This window comes from Dipodomys merriami, unplaced genomic scaffold (assembly GCF_024711535.1).
Source record: "Dipodomys merriami isolate MVZ:Mamm:240054 unplaced genomic scaffold, mDipMer1.0.p SCAF_102, whole genome shotgun sequence".
NCBI classification, from domain to species: Eukaryota; Metazoa; Chordata; class Mammalia; order Rodentia; family Heteromyidae; genus Dipodomys; species Dipodomys merriami.
Window position 1 is genome coordinate 2,678,223 of NW_027202294.1, and position 23,388 is coordinate 2,701,610.

At 42.0% G+C, this 23,388-nt stretch overlaps 1 protein-coding gene across 1 annotated transcript in view; it reads left to right on the top strand.

The window, feature by feature from the left end:
* The first annotated feature begins 154 nt into the window (after nt 1–154).
* Nucleotides 155–23,388, top strand: part of Fbxw4 (F-box and WD repeat domain containing 4) — an 86,072-nt gene continuing 62,838 nt past the window's right edge. The window contains exons 1-2 of the mRNA XM_069994923.1: nt 155–842; nt 20,718–20,813. Coding sequence (XP_069851024.1) covers nt 166–842; nt 20,718–20,813 — 773 coding nt within the window. The 5' untranslated portion in view covers nt 155–165. The remainder of the gene's footprint in view (nt 843–20,717; nt 20,814–23,388) is intronic.

A 23,388-nucleotide genomic window follows, 5' to 3' on the forward strand; every position in this document is an offset into this window, starting at 1 on the left:
CCCAGGCCTCGGCCCGCTCCGCCCCATGTGACCCGGTCCGGCATGGTGTCGCCTCCTCCCGGGGCAGCAGCGGCGGCGGCGGCGGCGGCGGCGGCGGCGGCGGCGGCGGCGGCGGCAGCAGCGGCTCGGGCCTGGCTTCCTGTCGGGACGGCCCCGGGGCCCCTCATGGGCAGCCAGGGCCACTCGGGTCCCCCCGAGAACCGCGGGCCCGGAGAGGGCGAGGGCGGGGAGGCGAGGAAGGTGCAGGAAGCGAAAGTCGCACGGGGGAAGCGAAGGAAGGGGAAGGGAAAGGGGAAGGGGAGAGTGGGCTCAGGCGGAAGAGGAAGTGGGGCGGAAGAGAAGCCAGGGCCGCAACCCGCGACGGAGACAGCGGGGCCGCGGGCTGACACACCCGGAGCCGGCCCGGGGCAGGAGGGAGAGGCAGGCGGGAGAGTGCAGGAAGGGACGAGAAACGCCGGAAAGCGAGCTGAGTGGAGCGCAGGGACCGGGAAGGAGGAGGAACGGAGAGTCAGGAGCCGGCGGCGGGAGGATGGCAGGCCCGGGCGAGCACAGGGACGAGGGGCTCAGGCGTGGGGCGGCATCGCAGGGACCCGGGCGGCCATGGCGGCTGCGGCCGAGGCGGCGGCTGTGGAGCCGGCGGTGCGCCCCGCTGCGGGGCCGGCGCTCTGGCGCCTGCCCGAGGAGCTGCTGCTGCTCATCTGCTCCTACCTGGACATGCGGGCCCTCGGCCGCCTGGCCCAGGTGTGCCGCTGGCTGCGCCGCTTCACCAGCTGCGACCTGCTTTGGCGCCGGATAGCCCGGGCCTCGCTCAACACCGGCTTCACGCGGCTCGGCACCGACCTGTAAGCGCCCATTCTGCCGCCCGCTCTCCGCCTCGGGCCGTCCAGCATCCTGGGAAAGGGCGGGGCGCTGCGGCCTGCTTGGCCTGGGTCGTGTCGCACCCCAAATTCCAACGTCCACACCAGACCTCGGCTGAGACACCTCCCCGAACACTTTCGGGGTTCTCAGTGCCTCTTCTCTCCAAAAAGATTCCTCAGTCAGTGACCCCCCCCCAGCCCCCCAACACATCTCGGGTGGCTCCTCAAAATTAGCCATCTTAAGCACTCCCTTCAACTTTTAATTGTGGCTTTTCTCCTACGTTTGACCACCCCCTTTCCTCAGCCCAGAGCTGCAAGGATCTGGCCTGTGGTCATCCATTAGGCTTTGGACCAATCTTCTAGCTCAGATCTATCACCTAGGTCAACTAAGTGACCTAACAGTGTGCTTTTGTGGACGTGCATCCTCCTCTCTTCGAAAGATTGTTAAGCTTCAGGACTCAGATAAAATCAGATGGGGAGAAAAGGGCTCAGATCCTAAAAGAAAGCCATTAGACCTAGTGTCAGCATAGTTCATGCCTTGATGTAAGGTAGGAGGACCTGAAAGAGGTATGAGCAGGAGGCTGGATTAGAACTAGGCCATGTCTAAAGTATTACTTTGATCTGTTTGGGGTAGCATATGAGACCTTTGAATAAACTTTCCCCAACTACTTAAGCTGTTAAATATAAATAGGAAGAGGGAAAAATGTGTGGAATTGGGGAAATAAAAGATTTCAGATTGCACATTACTGAACCTGACTATATCAGAGTAGAATAAAAAGCCTTTTTTAAAACAAAAATTCATACAATCACCTCTACACAGCTATTTCCATTGGGACTTTTTTTTCAGTTGCAAGCCTCCCCCAGCTGTAATCTTACCGAACCTTACCGTAATAGGTATATAATGAATAATGCATTTTGGAATAACAAAATTGATATTTAAGTCACGTAGATACACTTATCTTTTGGAATTAGTATCTTAGGATAAAATCTCAAGATACACATTAGATTAAAGATTATGGCTTGCAAAGCTGTTGGACCAAGTTACAGTATATCAGCAAAGAATGATCAAACAAATTACATGTATGAATTTAAAATGTTTTTGTTACTTTAGTAACAATGAAATACTATTTAAAGTATAATGATATAATGGTATATTATAGTTGTATTACTTTGCATCTCTTTTACTATTGGCCAGAATAAATATTTTCCCATGTGTTTGTTTACACTCTGAGATTATCTTTTCCATTTACTATTGAGGTCTTTGTGTTTTAGTTAAAAATCTAGAATTTGTGAGTCATAGATATTAAACTATAGTCTATCATCTTTGTTGTATTTTTTAACTTTTTTTTTTTTTGCTGCTCTTATCTATTAGAAGCTTACACTTTAGAGTCTGCCAACCTTGGAAATTTATGTCTTCAACAGACTTGATAAATTTTCTGTTTGATTTCCAACTAGTTTTTTTAATAAGTTGTTTATAAATAGTTAACACTTTCACCAATATCACTTAAATAGTTCTTTAGTTTCTACTATACCTTTTGTTAAATAATTCTTTCCTTTTGTTTCGGAAGGCTTACTTTGACATTTATTGAGTTTTTACATATGTACACATACATACATGTGCACATATATTTGATCTATATCTGAACTCTAAATTTTTCCCATACCATTTTAAGTGTTTTTGCTTTTTGATAGTGTAATATGCGTTAGGCTTAGATTATGCTTGTTTGATTTATATTTGTGTGTTGTGCCTCCAGTTATACTTAGTTTCCCGCTGAAAAAGCTCTGTGCTTTTTTTTAAGGACTTCAGTGGTTTTAACTCTAAATTTCTGCACTTACTCTTACAGATTTTTAAGCATTATCATTTTGCTTGTATTGCAGTGCAGTTTCTGTTTTAGTCTGTTTTCCAGCAGAATATGATTGATGTATGGGATTACTAATATTCTTGTGTATGTTTTGAACCTGATTATTTTGTGTAATGCTTCCTATTTTAGTATGAGTTTGTTGATGATAATTATTTTCTGGGATTAAAAAAAAAATCACCTGAGCCTTTTTTGGGGGAATGTAGCCTTTCTCCTTGCCAAAATAGTGTTTTTCCTTTTATTTTCTTACCAGAACAACTAAAAGGATATTATAAGAGAAGTTAGCTAAAATGACTAGAATCCAAGCTAACTATGACAAAGTTTGGCTTTGTCTGTCGATTAAATGGATGTTTACTTGGCTTTCCCTTTCAAGTGCCCTAAAAAAGATATGGGACTGATAACAATGAAATGAAAATAAGCTTATAATGTAAAGTGCTTTGAGACTGCGAATGATTTTATGGCTTTACTATTATTAGAAGCATGTCCTATGATGAGCTATCCTTAACTTTCCAGAGAAGTTGTTTTGTCATAGCACTTGATAAAGAGCAGGGTCACTTCTCAGCTTTCTGGGTTGAGGGTAGGAGTTCTTCATGTTTTAGCAGGTGGAGAGAATGTTTAGCAGTATGGCCTGCTTCTGGACAGATTAAGAAACTTAATAAACCATGAAGAGAAGTGGTTGTCATCCTTGGGGAGAGAAGTCACACACCCCAGTTCTCTTAGGGCCTTAGGGGGTCAGGCCCAAAGTGCAGCAAGAGTTTGGTTTCTTAGATAGTACATGACTTGTTCATTCCTTGGGCTCATTTTACTGCAGAATGGGTCAGTGGGATAATATGTTTTTATAGGAATGGCACAAAACTTGATTTCCTTTTTAGAAGCCTTATGACTTCCATAGCTCTCAGTTTTATCAACTGGGAATAACATTGGCCAATAAAATGAGGCTTAAATGTGGAGTACTAGCTAGGACAGTGTGCAGTTCTAATAGGTACTCGATAAATTGCTCTCAAAACTTTTTTTTTTTTTCTTTTTTGAGTCCAGTCATGGGGCCTGAACTCTGGGCCTGGGTGCTGTCCCTCAGCTCTTCAGCTCAAGGCTAGCTCTCTACCACTTGAGCCATAGTGCCACTTCCGGCTTTTTTCTTTTTGCTTATGTGCTGCTGAATAATCGAACCCAGGGCCTCAGGCATGTAAGGCAAGCACTGTACCACTGAGCCACCTTCCCAGCCCTCAGACAGAACTTTTTAATTGCTTGGCTTCTTCTTCAGTCAGTATTTGCCAAAGTGAGGAGGATAGATAACACACACACATCTTAGTTTCTGTCACTTGTCCTAGAATGTTTTTTACAAATACAAAGTCTGAAACTGTAGGCTTAAGGCCTGCGCTTGCTGCTTAAGAGCCTCCTCATTTCTCAGCAAGCAAACTGCCAAGGTTTTCTGACCTTCCCGCCCATGGCAAGCTACGTTCAGTTTGGCTCTTCCTAACTGATCATAGCTTTGTTGAGTAAGATGAACTGCTTTGATTCCTTGTGATTGGTTAATGGTCTTATACTTGTGCTTGAAGGCATTTGAGCCACTTTAAAACCACAAACAAATAATTTGCTCCCCTTTAGGCCTCTTGCCCAAACAGTGAACACTAATAGGTATCCTGAGCCTTTTTTTTTTTTTCCTTCTTTTTAAAGGGGACACAAAGTTTGACTCAGTCAACTGATTTCAAATGAGTTTTGTTTGAAGGCTTTGTGAAGCCTGGAGGAATAGAAATACCTTGAATATAGTAATAAAGATCAAGACACTGTTTCATTCAGCAGTCTTTTTAGTTTTTTCCTGAAGTGTGTGAGTGTGGGTGGGAGCTAACTTAGTTGAGTGAACAGCGAGCAAAATGGTAGAATTCAGCTCTGTTGATGTATAATGCAGGCTGCAGGTAAGAAGACTGTGGGAAGAGGAGCACAGGCTCAACTCTGCACATTCTGATACAAGAAAAAAGAATGAAAAGAAAAATATATTTGCGTATATAAACCTTTAAAATAGATCTACAAAATCTTCCATTTCTGTGTTAAAGCATACTTGATCCCCCTCCTCCCTGTTTAAGTGCTACATATTTTCAAACAGGAATTTCATTTAAAATATTCTGTGTACAGTACCTGGATGCTCTTGCATTTGCCTGTGATAGATTTGCCTGGAATTAACAATAGGGTTTTCAGGAGTGGGGATCCTGAGGTGTTTGCCCTGGCATGCACACTCATTCCTCTGGCAGGTCGTGCAGCCTTAGAGCTCTTTGAGGCTGGGGGACGGGGTATCTATTTCAGTGATGATTAACGTCCAGAGTGGTGAGATAGACACAGATAAGCAGAGTGTGTTTGTTTGTTTTAAAATGATTGCACCTAAGAACTCCCGCCCCCCCTCCCGAATTTACCCCTAGCCCAGAAAGCATAAAGTTTCCTTTTCTAACTCTGAATGGAGAAGGCATTGCTTGCTTACTGGTCACATTTAAGGTCTAAACTGTGATTTTCAGAAAACAGTTAGCAACCCAAAGTAGCTTAGGCTTTCTCTTTCTCTTTTCTGTGTTACCTGAAAAGTCACTCTTATGTTCTCTAGTACACTGAAAGATTTCAGCATAGACATACCATCTTCAGCTATTTTGGAAAGGCTATTTATTTATTTTTGTGCTGGTCCTGGGGCTTGAACTTAGGATCTGGATGCTGTCCCTGAGCTTTTTTTTTTGTACAAGGCTAGCTCTCCACCACTTCAGCCATAGCTCCACTTCTCTTCGGGCTTTTAACTGGTTAAGTGGAGATAAGAATCTCATGGACTTAATTTTCCACGCTGGCTTTGAGCCATGATCTTCAGATCTCAGCCTCCTGAGTAGCTAGGATAAAAAGTGTGAGCCATTGTGGCCAGCTAACACCTTCTTTTCTGGCATCTGTGAGTTAATAAAAATAGGGTTCAGTTTTCATGGTCACAGTAAGTAAAGCAATACACTTGTGGAGGCAGGAAATAATGTTTTAGTGCAGTCTCTTCCTTCAAATGCAGACTAGAAGGATGGAAAGTCCTTCTAAGTAGCAGGAATGAAGATGTTGCACTGTTCTTTCCAGGCTAATAACATATGAATGCTAGGGATGAATTTCTTACTTTCAGGACAGAAATACAGGACCCAAAGTCTTTATCAAGTGGGAATTTACATCAGAAAGATATCTCTGAAAAGTCTTTCAATACTTCATATTTTCAGGTTTCTGTGTATAGAACATTCATTTGAGGTGGAGCTTATGCTCAAGTTACTGAAATCCAGCTGGCTGTGAGGTTACTGAGGATGCATACAGATTTTTGTGGGGGAGAGGGGAGGGAGGTATTCAAGTTTGAACTCAAGGCCTCACACTTGGTACACAGGTGCTTTTACTGCTGAACCATGCATCCAGCCCTGTTTTTGCTGGTTATTTTTTAGATAGATTCCCTATGTGTGTCTGTGTTTTGCTTCCTGTTGTAGTTAGGATAATGGTTATGTGGTTATGTGCTACCATGTTTAGCTGTATTGAAAAAGTGAGTTTCTTAGACTTTTCTGGCTAGGCTGGCCCTGAACCTTGATCCTTTTCATCTCAGTCTCTGGAGTAGCTAGGATTATAGGTGTGAGTAACTAGCACCTGGCTTTTTAAAAAATTAATTGTTCATTAATTATTATTATTTTTTTTTTGCCGGTCGTCGGGCCTTAAATCTGGGCCTGGGCACTACCCCCCAGCTCTTCAGCTCAAGGCTAGCGCTCTACCACTTGAGCCACAGCGCCACTTCCAGCTTTTTCTGCTTATGTGGTGCTGAGGAATCAAACCCAGGGCCTCATGCATGCAAGGCAAGCACTCTACCACTGAGCCACTTTCCCAGCCCCCCATTAATTAATTTTTGAGTGTTTGGCATAGAAAAGAATTACCTTTGCATAACAACTTAAACTCTGGGTTGATTTGGAATACTAGAGATTGAACTCTGTCTTGCACTTACAAGGCAAGTTTTCTACCACTTGAGCCACATCTCCTGTACCTTTTTATATTGGTTATTTTCAAGGCATGGACTTATTTAATGCTGGAGCCAGCCTAGACTGCAGCTTGCTTACTTGTGCTTACTTACCCTTGTCACTGGGAGTGACAGGCAGGTACCTCTGGCCCAGCTATGGGGATTTTCCCATAGCTAGAATAACAGATGTATCCACTGCCTAGATTGAAATGGAGTTTCATAAATTTCTTTTTGTGTCTAGCCTGTCCTTGAACCATAAACCCCCAATCTGTACTACTCAAGTAGTTAGAATTACAAGCTTGAGCCCCTACACCCAACTTAGATTTTTTTAAAAATTAATTTTGAGTGTTTGACATAGAAAAGAATTACCTTTTTATAATAACCTGAGCTCTGTATTGACCCTGGTTTTATATTATTTTCAAATCCTGACTTTTAACCTGGGAATAGTAGAAATTTAGGTAGTCTCTTCTTGAGGCCAGGTTCTAGTAAATGTTAACATTTAAGATGAAGAAAATAGGAGTAAATTGGCTTTTGAGCTTTCAGTGAAAATTGACATTCTCCATCCTCCTTCTGCCCCTCATCTACAGGGACTGATTTCTCAGAATTTTTTTCAGGTGTATCAACACAGATTTGGTTTACTCATGAGGCAAGACCTTTCTGTTCTGCAGTCTTGCTCAGATTTGAATTGTATTCAGTTGGACTCAGTTGTAATCAACAGAAGCAAGATGATTGGATAATTTAATATGTGTGAATCCTACTTGTAAATGAATATTCAAAGCTGCATCTAAAACTGAATGTGAGAATATCTGAAGAGATAATTGACCTTTGTTAGAGGGCCAGCTGTCCAGTCTCAACTTTGAATCAGTTCTTCATTTTCTCCAGACTGTCCACTTTGCCTTCCCTGGAAGTCTGGGCCACCCAATGGGCCCTGTGCCTGTCCCTCTTTAGCCCACAATTAATTGCCAGCACATTCTTTCTTTTTTGGTATTTGACATGAGCTCAAATTGCTGAGAAAGGTGACAACTGTGAAATGAAGTCAGGGCTTGGAGACACCTTAAAAAATACACGGAAAGGCCACTAAATGACAAGAGCAGACTGCCAGGCTCTTTCAAAACATCACCACGTCTGTTGACTTTCCATTCCTCGTCCACAGCACAAAATTGGAGGTCAAAGAATCATAGGAGTTAGAGATGGAAAAGACATTTGGGGTCAGCCAGTTCATTCCTCCACCTTCTCTTGCCCCTGATTCCGAATCATTCCTTACATTATATTTTCTCCCTGGGCTCTTGTACAGTTTTCACGGTCTTCACTCAACCCTAGCAATCACCTTTGGGAAATGATGCTGGAGGGTCTGTCCAGTTTCTCAGCAAAGAGAGATATTGCCTCTGCCCCCCATTGACATTAGTGAACTTCTTTGTTGGTGGTCTCAGCTGAGAGGCTGAGGGCCCACTGGATGTCTCTCTGTTGGTTGGTGATGAGGCTTTTCTCAACAGAGTTGAAGACCATTAATGTATGTTGATAGCAGGCAGGGGATAAAGAGTTAGGATAAAAGAAGCCAAGTCCAAGACTTTTGTTTTCCAGTCTCTTGGCTCACAGGGGATTTGTATATGCAGAGATGTGTGGTATGAAGACAGGTGGACAGAGACACAGACATTGCCTCAAATAGGAGTTAGAAAGTAAGTCTGGCTTGAAAATTAGTGGATTAAACAAACCAAAAGTATAAATTATTGTATAAGTAGTACTGTTTAGAGAACTCCAGACTGGTGGCTTACTGTACCAGAGCTTAAGCTTCCAATCAAACTGAGGAGAGCAGATGGGCTGGAGACAGGAATTTGGGGCAAGTGACAGTAGCTTTTGTGGTCCCCCTTGCTTTGAGAAAGGAGAGGAAGAGGAGTCTTATATTCACTGTGTGGTTTGGAAGGAGGAACAGTTACTTTTAGAAGCAGCTTTGGAAGGATACCTCCAACTCCCCCTCTTGTTCCAGCAGCTGTTGGGAGCAGTCCGAAGGGGATATTATATTTCTTCTGGTTACTCTGCCAAGAATGAGAGGAAATCCACAATCTGTGGGGCTTGGAGGGAGGGATGGGGATGGGGTGGCAGGTGATGGGACAGGGAAATTAAATTGTTTTATAGTAAATACATTTGAGATACTTTTCCTGGAAAGCTGTTTCACTGAAAGGAACAGTATTTCTCTGCTCACTAACTATAATGAATTTCTCTCTTAAAAAAAAAACAAAAGGAAATGGTTGTTGGTACTTCTTTTTCTTTTTTCTCTGTAGTTCCAGCTTTGACCTCCCATTTCTTTGAATTTCTCACATGGAAAGGTGAATGAAGTTTCAGATGTGGTGGTGTGTGCTCAAGGAGGGGGGGGGTGTTCCCTCCATTCCCTCCAGAAGTGCAGTGCTGGAGAAGGTAGCATTCATCCTTAGCTTGGCTGCATTTTTTTTCTTTTTAATCATAGTGGCCTAGAAACTACACGTGAAAACTGGCTGGTGGCTTCTGGCTCATGTTCTCTCCATCCCTTCGTCTAGTCTTGAAGGAGACCAGGGATTGGGAGTCTGGCCACTTGGGCCAGAACAGCATATGTGTTTTTGTGTATGTGTGTGTGGTGTGGTGTGTGTGTGTGTAAATAAAATAAAAAAAAACCCTGGGAAGCAGCTCACTGTAATTATTCCTCATATTTCAAATGTAGAGTCCAGGGAAAAGTCATTTTGAAGGTAAGCAAACAACGTCTACCTCTGCGTTGATTTGTATCTAACTCATGACTTAGAGAAGGGCCTGTTCATAAAAAAGTATATATAGTGGCTTCTTTCTTGAGGTTGAAGTGGTAGGTCAGCCTGAAAGTTGAGATGCTTTTTTTTTTTTTTTTTGAAAGAATTCTATAATCAAACGAATATGTTGTATACTCCATCCCTTCTCTTGGGGGTCATAATGCCTGTTGGTAAATTAAAGGCACTGAGAAGTCCTATAATAGAGGGATCTGTTTAATTTTGTTTCAGCTAGCATTGTCTGAAATGTTGGGGTATTACTCAGGTTTGAACCCAGCCTTAAGCTTGCATGGCTGGAATTCTAGCACCTCTGCCATATCTCTAACCTGGCCTTTTGATAGTTAATTAGAGATGGAGTTTTGCATCTTGCACACTTTTCTTTTCAGGCTGCCTTTGAGCTACAGTCATCTGGTTTAGGTCTCCTGCATGGCTAGAAGGATAAGAATAAGCAACTGGTGCTCAGCTTGCAAAATGCTTTGAGCATAATTTTTCTCAGAACACACATTGGTCAGGTGCCTTGCAAATTACAGAACCTGACAATGGCAGGAGAAGTAGGTGTGGACATGGCAACTCTTAGTCCTAAACTGTCACACAGAAAGGACTGGGGTTGTCACCAGTGCTTCTGAAACTGCTTTGGACAGCTTTGATATGTGGGTGTCTTATTAATATACCTCATCTGCCTGGGTACATGGAAGACTCAAGAGGAAGAGGGAGGAGTATTGCCAGTTTGAGGCCAGATCAGACAGTTAGTGAGGCCCTATCTTAACAACAAAATTTAAAAAAATCAAAAAGGGCCAGTGGTATAGTGCCAGCTGATCAAACAAACCAAGGCCAAGCCAAGGCGCTGAGTTCAAATCCCAGTACTGCCAGAGAAAAAAAAGAATTTGGAGGATCAGATTGAATTCTTTTTTTTTTTTTTTGGGTCCAGTCGTGGGGCTTGAACTCTGGGCCTGGGCGCTGTTCCTCAGCTCTTCAGCTCAAGGCCAGCACTCTACCACTTGAGCCACAGTGCCACTTCCGGCTTTTTTTCTTATTGCTTATGTGGTGCTGAGGAATCGAACCCAGGGCCTCAGGCATGCAAGGCAAGCGCTCTACCACTGAGCCACCTTCTCAGCCCCTCAGATTGAATTCTTAAAAATTGAGAGTATAGGGGGGAGGGGGGAGGCGGGGAAGGGAAGTGAAGGGTAAACAAAGGAGGAGGCTGCAATGCTTGGTAAGAAATGTATGCATTATCCTGCCCATGTAATTGTAGCCCCTCTATACAGTATGTTCTCAAATAAAATAAAATACAATTAAAAAAAAACAAAAAAAAAACAATTGTAAGCACAATAAAAAAGAGAAAAAGATAAAAAAAAAATTGAGAGTATACATTTTTAGGACAGGCCTTTGGAGCCATAGAAGTGTGTCTTCCCAAAGGGAGAACTTTTTTATTTTTTTTTTAAGTTTAAAAAAAATTTTTTTTTTTGGGTCCGGTCGTGGGGCCTGAACTGGGCGCTGTCCCTCAGCTCTTCAGCTCAAGGCTAGCACTCTACCACTTGAGCCACAGTGCCACTTCTGGCTTTTTTCTTTTTGCTTATGTGGTGCTGAGGAATCCAACCCAGGGCCTCTGGCATGCAAGGCAAGCGCTCTACCACTGAGCCACCTTCCCAGCCCCAGAACCATACTTTTCAGGACTTTTGCTTATGCATTTCTCTGTGTGTGTGTGTGTGTGTGTGTGTGTGTGTGTGTGTGCGCGCGCGCGCACGCACGCCTATGTGATTGTGTGTGTGTGTGCACGCCTATGTGATTGTGTACCTGTCCTGGGGCTAGAACTCAGGGTCTGCGTGCTGTGCCTGAGCTTTTTTGCTCAAGTCTAGTGATTTACCACTTGAGCTATAGCTTCATTTCTGGATTTTTTGTTGGTTAATTGGAGATACAAGTCGCTTAGACTTTCTTGCCTGGGCTGGCTTTAAAGGGTGATCTTCAGGTTTCAGCCCTCCAGAGTACCTAGGATTACAGGTAAGAGCCACTGGTGCCTGGCATTGATATCTAATAAACACCTATTTTGTTTGGATCATGTTTTTTACTTTTTGGATCTAAAATGTGCTTTTTTTTTTTTTTTTTGGTTGTGGGGCTTGAACTCAGGGCCTGGGTGCTGTCCCAGAGCCTCTTTGTCCTCAAGACTAGTACTCTACCACTTGAGCCACAGTATCACTTCTGGTTTTTGAGTGCTTAATTGGAGATAAGAGTGTCATGGACACTTTTCTGCCCTGGCTGGCTTCAGATCTCAGTTTCTTAATTACAGGCGTGAGCCGCCAGCACCTGCCTAAGACATTCTTATTTATTTATTTATTTGTTTCCTTGTTTGTTTTTGTCGGTTTTGGGCCCTGAACTCTGGGCCTGGGCACCATCCCTCAGCTCTTCAGCTTAAGGCTAGTGCTCTACCACTTGAGCTATAGCGACACTGCAATGTTCCTCTTTTTTTTTTTTTTGCAGCAAATTGTATCATGGATCGCATTGTGTGTTAGTATCTATCAGAAATCCTTGTAAATGTGTGGATATTGAATGAAAAAATTTATTCCAGTGAGCCCCAGCACCACTTCTGGGTTTTTCTGGTTATGTGGTGCTGAGGAATCGAAACCAGGGCCTCATGCATGGAAGGCAAGAACTCTACCACTGAGCCACCTTCCCAGCCCAAGACATTCTTTTTTTTTTTTTTTTTTTTTTTTTTTTGGGTCCGGTCATGGGGCCTGAACTCTGGGCTTGGGCACTGTCCCTCAGCTCTTCAGCTCAAAGCTAGTGCTCTACCACTTGAGCCACAGCGCCACTTCCGGCTTTTTTCTTTTTGCTTATGTGGTGCTGAGGAATCGAACCCAGGGCCTCAGGCATGCAAGGCAAGCGCTTTAACCACTGAGCCACCTTCCCAGCCCCAAGACATTCTTTTTTGAAAGATTTTTTTTATGTTATTATTTTTTGATAGCATACATTAGTTGTGTGTGTGTGTGACATTTCCGTACATGCATACAATATAATCCAATCAAACTCACCTCTCCTATTACTCTCTTTTTCTAATCGCTGCTTCTTAAAACAATTTTAGCAGGTTTCATGGTTTTACTTTTCTACATGCAAATATATTACTTTGATTATATTCTTCATTTATCCTCTCTGTTAGCCTGTACCCCTTCCACTGGTATCTCTCCTCCCCGCCCCTCCCGCCCCCCAGCAAAAGATATACCTTTGAGATATACTTTCTTGTTTTTGTATGCTGGTACTGAGGTTTGAACTTGGGGCTCCTGCTTGGCTCTTTTGCTCAAGAGTGGGCTTTTTTGCTCAATAGCTGTGCACTGCTACCAGGCGCTGGTGGCTCATGCCTGTAATCCTAGCTACTCAGGAGGCTTAGATCGGTTAATCATGGTTGAAAGCCAGCCTGGACAGGAAAGTCTGTGAGACTCTTACCAGTTAACCACCAGAAAACTGGAAGTGGCACTGTGGCTCCAAGTGGTAGAGTGCTAGCCTTGGGCAAAAGCTGCTCAGGGACAGTATCCAGGTCCTGAGTTCAAGCACCGTGACTGGTTAATTGAGGATAAGAGTCTTGGATTTGATTGCTGGCTGACTTCAAACTTTGATCCTCAGATCTCAGCCTCCTGTGTAGTTAGGGATGAACCACTGGCACCTGACTGGAGAAAAGACCTTTTTATAAAAAGCAAGTTTCAGAAAATTGAAAACTGTCCACAATTATTAATATTCTTTAATTGGTCTTCCTTGGTATGTTTTCTGCTATGCCCTTATTTTCTTACTTTGAAGTAAAGTTCATACATGTTCCTCTGAACATTCAGTGTTCCTTTTTTTTGTCAGTCGTGGGCCTTGAACTCTGGGCCTGAGCTCTGTCCCTCAGCTCTTCATCTTAAGGCTAGCGCTCTACCACTTGAGCTACAGCGACACTGCAATGTTTCTCTTTTTTTTTTTTGCAGCAAATTGTATCATGGATCACATTGTGTCTTAGTATCTATCAGAAATCCTTGTAAATGTGTGGATATTGAATGAAAAAATTTATTCCATAAATTGTTTAAAATCTGATGGCATACTTATTCTGGATTCCTGCTATACTATTAGTCTGCAAAATACAGATTGAGAGTCACTTTTAGAAGCAGTGAGAGGTTTAAGACTTGATCAGGTGACATTTATGACCAGATTGGATAAACAAATGCATAGTTGTGAGAAGCCTAGGTTTATGGTGGGCTCAGTCTAAGAGTTTTGATAACATGGAGAGGAACATTTGGAGAAGTCAGAATTAGAGACTTCAGCTGGATCTTGAAGAGTGAATGAAGTTTCAGTATTGTCAGGGACAGAGGTGGGCTGGTGCTGGTAATTTAGAAGAAGGTTGGGTACAGGAGTGAATGTGAAAGAGACTTGGCTGTAGTCCAGTTGCATAGTGTAGGGGGGCATGGAAGGTGAGTTGTAGATAAAGTAGTTTAACGTTTGTAGGCCTTTCAAGAGAGATGGAGGTCATCCCAGTGAGAACCGTGCCCTCTACTGTGTGGTCCTGTCCTCATGCGTGCATGTTTCGGACCGTTTCAATTCACCCTGGGTTTAGGACTCTTGCCTGCTCCTTAGAAGAAGGGCTAGGAATTTAATATGATTTTGTGTGTGTGTGGTGGTGGGGAGGGCCTTGAACTCACTGACCCTGAACTTTTGTGCTCTACCACTTTGAGCCACAGCTCCACTTCTGGCTTTTTTGCTGGCTAATTGGAGATGAGTCTCATGGCTTTACCTACCTGGGCTGGCATTGAACCATGATGCCCAAATCTCAGCCTCCTGAGTAGCTAGGAATACAGGTGAGAGCCACTGGCGCTTAGCTTTTTCATTCTTTTTTTGGGGGGTCCAGTCATGGGGCCTCAACTCTGGTCCTGGGCGCTGTCCCTCAGCTCTTCAGCTCAAGGCTAGCACTCTACCACTTGAGCCACAGCACCACTTCTGGCTTTTTTTTTTCTGCTTATGTGGTACTGAGGAATCGAACCCAGGGCCTCATGCATGCAAGGCAAGCACTCTACCACTGAGCCACCTTTCCGGCCCAGCCTTTTCATTCTTTTTTTTTCTGGGAGGGTCAGTCGTGGGGCTTGAACTCAGGGCCTGGGTGCTGTTGCTCGCTCTTCAACTCAAGGCTAGTGCTCTACCACTTGAGCCACAGTACCACTTCTGGTTCTGTGAATGGTTTATTGGAGATAAGAGTCTCAGGGACTTTCCTGCCCAGGCTGGCTTTGAACTGGAATCCTCAGATCTCAGCCTCCTGAGTAGCTAGGATTACAGGTGTAAGCCACCTGTGCCCGTCCTTTTCATTGATTTTTAAAGAATCTTATTATGGACTTCTGCTGCTGAGGCTATTGGTGGCTTTAGTGTAATATAAGTATAAATGAAGAGTAGAAGTTTCTCATCTTAGGCTGCTTAAATATTTGAATACTAAAGTCCAGTTCCTAGTGTTGGTAGAACTGCTGGGTACAGGGAGTATACAGGAGTGTACAGGGAGTGTACTGCTGGGTACAGGGAGTGTAGAAAGTCTGCTTTCTATAGAGGGAGAAGATTTGCAAGTCTAGAGATGGTGTTAATTTTGAATCTCAAGCCTCCAAACATCATTTACATAGTTCTGGTTCCCCACGTTGGCCCAGTGTCCCTTGGTATGGCTTCATTTGTAGCATGTGCCCTTCTTTCCTAAGTTCCAAGTTGGCATGCAGTTAGGCTTAAGGGAGTCAGGCCTGACTAGTGCCATCATGCAGCCTTGGTGGCATCAAGGGGAGTGGAGCTTCAAGATGGGGCAGGGAGGGAAATTGACCTGTGTTCTAGTTTTCTGATCTCAGAGATTAGGTAGATTTAAGATCTCTCTGATATACCCACACTTCTCGCTTCTCCCTAGCCATTATTCTTCAGACTAGGTTTATTTATTTGCTTTTTGTTTTGGGGTATGGGTGAGGAAAGGGGAAATGAAAGGGCATTCTAGATAACTGCCTGGATTGATTTCTGTCCCTCTGGACTCACTTGCCAAGATTTTAAGGGGCCTGATTGCTTACTATGGGTGCATGTTGTATTGTTTTTGTTTAAAATAGGTCATGCACCCAGGAATGCAGTCAAACTCTAATGGTGACTAAGTGCCGGAAAGCTGAGAGGGAGGGGGCCAAGTGGAAAAATGAGCCTGAGGCAAGAGAAGGAGGGCTGGGAAAATGGCAGTTCAGCCAGGCCCCACGGGCCAGGTTAGAGATTCCTCTGTGCATTAACAGCCACAGGGAGATTTATTTACAGGGCACTGATCATTTTTTTTAGGGGAGCACCCTCACTTTACATCAGTAACTGTGTGGGAGAATTGACTGTCCAGGGGCCATTTCAAGGTTGGGGAGTAAGGTCCTTATTGAATTATAAGGGGCACCTGATCATGACCTCTCGAGTACTTCTGCTGCCTGGTTCTGTCAACTTCCTTTGATGGCTCAGTGATAAGTCCCTACTGGGGAACTGATACCTGTCCCTGACAAAGCAGGTTTTGTTTTATACCTTCCATTTTTTTAAGGACCTGAAGCCAATAAAAGTATAGGTACAGTTTGGCTACCAGTTAGGAAAACTAACCATCAAAGGTGGTTGGACAAAAGGGATGAAAAAGCTAAGTTGTTACATTGCTTTATAACAAAGTCATACTTTCTCAAGTCAAAACCAAATGGAATGATTTTTTTTTTAAAGTCAAAATTTGATTTGAGGGATTGCAGCCCAGTTGATTTTGGTGTTCAGCTTGGAGAGGATGCCTGCACCTGCTATTGGGTAGCAGCTTCTAAAGTTCAACTTTGATAGTTCTTTCTGCTGCGATCAAGCCCCCAGGGGAGTGCTTTGACCCTTAGTAAAGTGTCACCAAATGGCCGTTAAGTGACAGAGGAGATGAGAGAAATGTCCTTATTCCAATTCAGGAAATATGTCAGTTCTTGGTTTTTTTCCTGCTATGATCCAGAATATTCCACTTTTACTTTCACCTCCACTTGTTAACTTAGACCTAGTTCAAGAAGAGAGTTATGTCAATAAACAGTTTCTCCTTTCATATCTGGGAAAGATTTGCAGAGAAAAGTTGGCAGGACAGCAAATGCTTTCTCAGTTTGAGGTTAGTTCATTTAACTGTCTTTTTCCTGCCCTTAGTTCTCTCTCCATCAGAGAGTATAGGTTGCTCACTGGTAATGTGAAACCAAGGCTCATATTCACCTAAAGAGAAAATTCAGTAAAAGAGATTTCAACCTTAACATGAAATGTTTGATACCAGAAGAACCAATTTTAAAAGTTATAACTAAATAAGTTCGAATAAAACAAATGATTATTAACAGTTTAGTAATGACACCACTGATACTGCTACATATATTTGTATTTTTGTAAAAATAATTCAACTTTTTGTAGTGATTTATAATTTGTACTTTGTTTTAAGGTATCATCTCGTGTGTGTGTGTGTGTGTGTGTGTGTGTGTGTGTGTGTGTGTGTGTGTGTGTGTGTGTGTGTGTGTGTGTGTGTGTGTGTGTGTGTGTGTGTGTGTGTGTGTGTGTGTGTGTGTGTGTGTGTGTGTGTGTTGGTCATGGGGCTTGAACCGTGGGCCTGGGTGCTGTCCCTGAGCTCTTCAGTTCAATGCTAATGCTCTACCACTTTAACCACAGCACCACTTCCAGTTTTCTGCTGGTTAATTGGAGATAAGAGTCTCACAGACGTTCCTACCCAGGCTGGTTTTGAACCGGATCCTCAGATGTCAGCCTCTAAGTAGATAGGATTACAGGTATTAGCTACCAGTGCTGGCTTAAGGTATCATCTTTAAAGCATCACAAGAAATGGACAATTAGTAAAGTTAGATACCTAGAGTTATATAATATACAGGTGGAATACAGATTCCAGTTTCCTGCGTCTACCTTTGTGCTTACTTCATTTGGTTGTTTAGGTGAATTGAAACATATAACTACCAACAATTGCGTGCTATATTAAAACATTGTTTACTTCCTACAGCACCATCTATTTACATACATCATCTAATTTATTTATGGAAACATACCTTATATTGTACCCAACCTCTACCGTTGTAATGATTTGACTTTGTTTTAAAATTACCAGTGCTTGTTTTTGTTTGTTTGTTTTGTGTTGGTCGTGGGACTTGAACTCTGGACCTGGGTGCTGTCCCTCAGCTCTTCAGCTCAAGGCTATGGCTCTACCACTTGTGCCACAGTGCCATGTCCTGTTTTCTGGTGGTTTATTAGAGATAAAAGTCTCACAACTTTCCTGCCTGGGCTGGCTTTGAACCGTAATCCTCAGATCTCAAGACTCCTGAGTAGCTAGGATTATGGGTATGAGCCACCAGCGCCCGGCTAACCAGTGCTTGTTATAAAGTCGTTATTTTCAAAATGTTTTGCAGCCCTCACATTTTTCATTTCTAGTGGCAGTGTATTCCATTATATTAGTTAACTGTTCTCTCCACAGAGAGACATTTTGGCATTTTTTTTCAGATTTAACTCTAATATATATTTTAAATTATACATATAATATTATATATACTTATATAATTGAATTATATATAAATTATACACATTATATATATATTTGAATTATCCTTTGTGATAGTGATATATTGCTCAATATTGGGATGATAGATCAGAAGCTATCGAGTTTTGTATTGGGAGAGATTCCTTTCTCAATGACTGCCAGCAATGTATATATAAAACATCCCACACCCTTTAGAAAATTGAAAGCTACTTGGGTTTTTCTACTAACTGGTAATTAGATGACAATAATATTTATATTAAGGTGCATATATGTAACTAATGTTGTGGACTATTTTCCTCAGTGCTTCACTATATAAACTCTGTTCTTAACCTTTGTTGGACACAAATGGATCAGCATTGAAGACAGTATTACCTTGATAGACTTTTATCAGCTTCCTAAAGATGAAACTTGTTTCTATATAAGTTTGTCTCTATTCAACTGTGTGTATACTTTTTTTCCTTATTATGTTGCTTCATTTTAATTTTTTCCCCTCTGTATAGTATTTCAAATTTACTAGAATCAAACTTGAGTGCATTATAATTAGTATTTTTTATTGCTTGTATAATCAGGAGCTGATCTCTTCATTGTAATATGTACATATTTAATTTCCTTATAGCTAAACTATTTTAAATAGACACTTAAAAATTATTACATTTTAATATGTCATGGCAGTCTTTGAGTGTATGTGTGTGTGTGCGTGTATTCATTCCTGGGGTTTGAACTTAGGATCTCTTGCTACTTCTTTTTTTTTTTTTTAATTGTGAAAATACTGTACAGAGGGGTCTTGCTACTTCTTGAGTAATACTTCGAGCCTTTTTTGCTTTAGGTTTTTTGTTTTGTTTTGTTTTTTTGGTTGTAGGGCTTGAACTCTGGGCCTGGGCGCTGTTACTCAGCAATTCAGGTCAAGGTGAGCGCTCTACCATTTGAGTCACAGTGCCACTTCTAATTTTCTGGTGGTTAATTGGAGATAAAAATCTCACAGACGTTCCTGTCCTGGCTTTGAACCAAGATCTTCACATCTCAACCTCCTGAGTAGCTAGGATTACAGGCATGAGCCACTGGTACCCAGCTGCTTTAGTTATTTTTGAGTTAATAGTCTTGCTTTAGACCATGGTCTTCCTACAACATTCTCTTGTGTAGTTAGGACCACAGGTTTGTGGTACTATGCCCATCTTGTTGGTTGAGATGAGGTCTTCCTAACTTTTTATCCAGGCTGGCCAGAACCAAGATTCTCCCATTTTTGCTTCCTGGCATAGCTGGATGACAGGCATTCACCATTACATTCAGCTTTTTTTTTTTTTTTTCCCCCTGCCAGTTCTGGAGCTTGAAGGGCTGAGCTCAGGGACTGGGCTTGAGTTGTCCATGAACTGCTTTTGCTCAAGGCTAGCTTCTTACCCTTCAGCCACAACTCCACTTCTGACTTTTTTTTTTTGGTGGTGGTTAATTGGCGATAAGCATCTCCGATTTTCCTGCCTGGACTGATTTTGAACCACAATTCTTAGATCTTAGCCTCCTGAGTAGCTAAGATTACAGATGTGAACCACCAGCACCTGGCATTCACCCAGCATTTTAAAATTGGTTTTAATAGGAGAATCTCTGAACTTTTTGCATGGTCTGCCCTTGATTATGATCCTCCTAATCTCAGCTTCCTGAGTATACAGGATTATAGGTGTGACTCACTGTACCTGTCTGCTTTACTAAATATTAAATATTGAAAAAATTAGAAAACATGCAAAAGCACAAAGATAAAAATGAAAACACCCAAAGTTGGGTTATCTATTATTATTGTAGAGTTTATTCTTCCAGTATTCTTTCTAGGCCACTCTGAGCCTTGAAGAAAAAATAAAAAAAGATAAAAGGGCCAGAGATTTAGCTCAGGTGGAGACTCTAGGTTCAGTCCTCAGTACTGAAAAAAAAATTATCTGCCTAACTATCTTACCTATCTGAGCAGAGGCTAGGCATGTCTGTAATTCCCATACTTGGGAGGTTGGAATTAACATACAGTTATCTAATATATATTACATATGTTCATATATGTAACATAGATTATATATAGTATGTACAAACATACATACTCATATAAACATATACAGAGAAGATTTCTTTATCTATCTACAAGCCCTTTGTCTAGGATATACATTTTATGTCATTAAAGATGACAGACTATAATCTAACATCTATGACCCATATAATTCCAAATCCTTCCCAAACTATAGCTTGTTTAGTTATTTTAGTGAGTATAAGTTTTAAATTTTGATAAAGTCTAGTTTATTGGAATTTTTATGTTACTGCTTTCTTAAGAAAATTTTTCTTATACATCTAATGTAGAGAGATAATTTTAGGTATTTCTTCTAATAGTACTGTAGTGTTAGATTTTATGCTTAGGTTATGATCTATTTTGAATTAGTTGGTGTGAGGTATGGACCAGGGCTTATTTTATTCCATGTGGATACCCAGGCGCTTCGGCACTCTTTGTTTGTTCTCCTCTAGATTGCTTTGGCATCACTATAGACACTTGTAGTAGTTTAAAGAACATGCTTTTCTCATTGGCTTTCTTGGTTGTCCAAGTATGGAGAGAGGAAACTTACTCTTTACTAGTCTCTTAATCTTTTAAATTTATACTTGGTTACATTCTGGATGTTTCTGAGTACTGACTCAGGAAGCCCAGAACTTTTTCACGATGACAATGAGTTCCCGTGACTGAATTCTCCCTTTGTTTGGATATAGAATGACCAGCATCCCAGTGAAGGAACGGGTGAAAGTGTCTCAGAACTGGAAGCTAGGGCGCTGTCAAGAAGGAATTCTGCTGAAGTGGAGATGCAGGCAAGTAGCTTATTTTTTGATTTGATGATTTTTCTCATTGACTGATGCTCTACCAGTTGAGCCATACCTCCAACCTCAAGTAACTTCTTGATTCTTTCAAAGATTCCTGGGACAGAGATACATAATGGAAAAATGAGAAATTGGATCCTAGTATAATGGAAGCCATCTTGGCTTGGGTGGTATTGGTGATCTTCCAAACACCACAAAGGGCCCAGCAGAGGGACAACTTGTTTTTTCATTCTAAAAAAGGATTATGAGAAATATATTTCATTTTAATGACTTCATGTTTTTATTTTATTTGTTTTGGTGTTATTAGGGTTTGAACACACTTAGGGTCTTGTGCTTGCTAGGCAGATTCTCTACCACTTGAACTATATCCCTAGCACAAATTCTATATTTTTATGATTACAAAAAATGATATTGTAAGCTGGGTGCGGGTGGCTCACGCCTGTAATCCTAGCTACTCAGGAGGCTGAAACCTGAGGATTGTGGTTCAAAGCCAGCCCAGGCAGGAAAGTCCGTGAAACACTTATCTCCAATAAACCACCAGAAAACTGGAAGTGGTGCGCTATAGCTCAAGTGGTAGAGCACTAGCTTTGAGCTGAAGAGCTGAGGGACAGCATTCAGACCCAGAGCTCAAGCCCCAGGACTGACAAAACAACCACAAAGACACTGAAACAAAATTAGAACACTACAAAGAAGAAAATAAAAACTTACCTGTAATTCTACTAATAGAAAACCTCTCTTAATTTATTTCTTCAAAGGACATAGTCAAAGCCAGTATTCCAATCTATTTGTTTTATGGTTGTTTTTCTTTTCTTTTCTTTTTTTTTTTTTTTGGGTCCGGTCGTGGGGCCTGAACTCTGGGCCTGGACACTGTCCCTCAGCTCTTCAGCTCAAGGCTAGCGCTCTACCACTTGAGCCATAGGGCCACTTCCGGCTTTTTTCTTTTTTTGCTTATGTGGTGCTGAGGAATCAAACCCAGGGCCTCATGCATGCAAGGCAAGCGCTCTTCCATTGAGCCACCTTCCCAGTCCCTCCAGCCCCATCTTCTTCAAAAGGAAGCCAGGCACTGGTGGCTCATACCTGTAATCCTACTCAGGAGCTACTCAGGAGGCTGAAATCTGAGAATCACAGTTCAAAGTCAGCCCTGGCAGAAAAGTCCCATGAGACCCTTGACCTCTAGTTAACTACCAAAAAGTTGAAAGTAGAACCACAGCTCTTACTTTGATCACAAAAGCTCAGGGGTGGCCAGGCCCTGAGTTCAAATCCCAGGACAGGAACAAAAAGAAAAAGAAATGCCACAAAATTTAGGTGATGGCTGTGGCACTGCTAATGCTGCAATTTTTTTTCTTCATCAGTGCTAAATTATTTTAGTTAGGAGTGTAGTATACACATGTATAGAGCTATAACAATTAAATCCCCCCTTGTGTAACTTGCATAAGCTAATTAAAAATAAATAAATGAATTTATACTTATTATTTGACCTCTATCAAAAAAAAGTGCTTCTTATTGATTGATTTCAATGGGTAGGGAGCTTCATGACTCTTCATTCTAGTTGACCTGTCCCTGTGTTGTGCTGATAGCAGACCTCTGCTGACCCTTCTTTCTTGGTGTGTCCAGTTTCTATTAGTTAACTAAAATCAGTTCTATACGCATTCTATAGCTGTGGGAGAGAAATATAGATTTTTTTTTTTTTGTCGGTTGTGGGGCTTGAACTCTGGGCCTGGGTGCTGACCCTGAGCTTTTCAGCTTAAGGTGAGCACTCTACCACTTGAGCCACAGTGCCACTTCCAGTTTTCTGGTGGTTAATGGAGATCAGAGTCTCACAGAGTTTCCTGCCCAGGCTGGCTTTGAACAGTGATCTTTAGATCTCAGCCTCCTGAGTAGCTAGGATTACAGATGTGAGCCACTGGTACCCAGCCTAGATTTTGTTTTAAATGAAGAACTTTATCTTCTACTGCTTGGTTTTTTGTGCATTTTTTTTTGAAACAAGGGCTTGCTATGTTTTTCGTGATCCTCTTTCTGTAGCCTCTCAAATGTTGAAATTACAGGTGCATACCACCACACCCAGCCATTTGTGCTTTTTAACAGTAGAGTTATTTTTCTATCAAAGTTTGTTTCTGATGTTGTCTTTTTGGGCACTAGGTTCCAGCAGTTTGGCAAATAAACACATAGCAGTTACCAGGTTGCCCCAGGATTCTCCACTGTTCACCTAGCATGAACCTGGTTTCTTGTCCTAGACAAATGGCTGTTTACCAGATGTCTTGAAATACATGTATTCCAACTCCTCTATTTGCTGCCTAGTTGAGTGTGCCACACACTCACACAAAGGATGTTGGAGAGGACTGTGCATAATGACTGAGAATGCAAACATCTATATACACTCTACACAGTACATGTAATATATGCACACACTTGTAAAAAATCTCTTGAGCAGACTCAGTTACTACAAAGTCCAAGCAGCATTTAATGGTCCGTTAAGTCAATTTGCAGAACTTTTCCACATTCCCATGACGCTTGGGGAAGAAAAAGCCCAATTTGCTTGGCAGTAGGAGATGGTGTCTGTATGTAG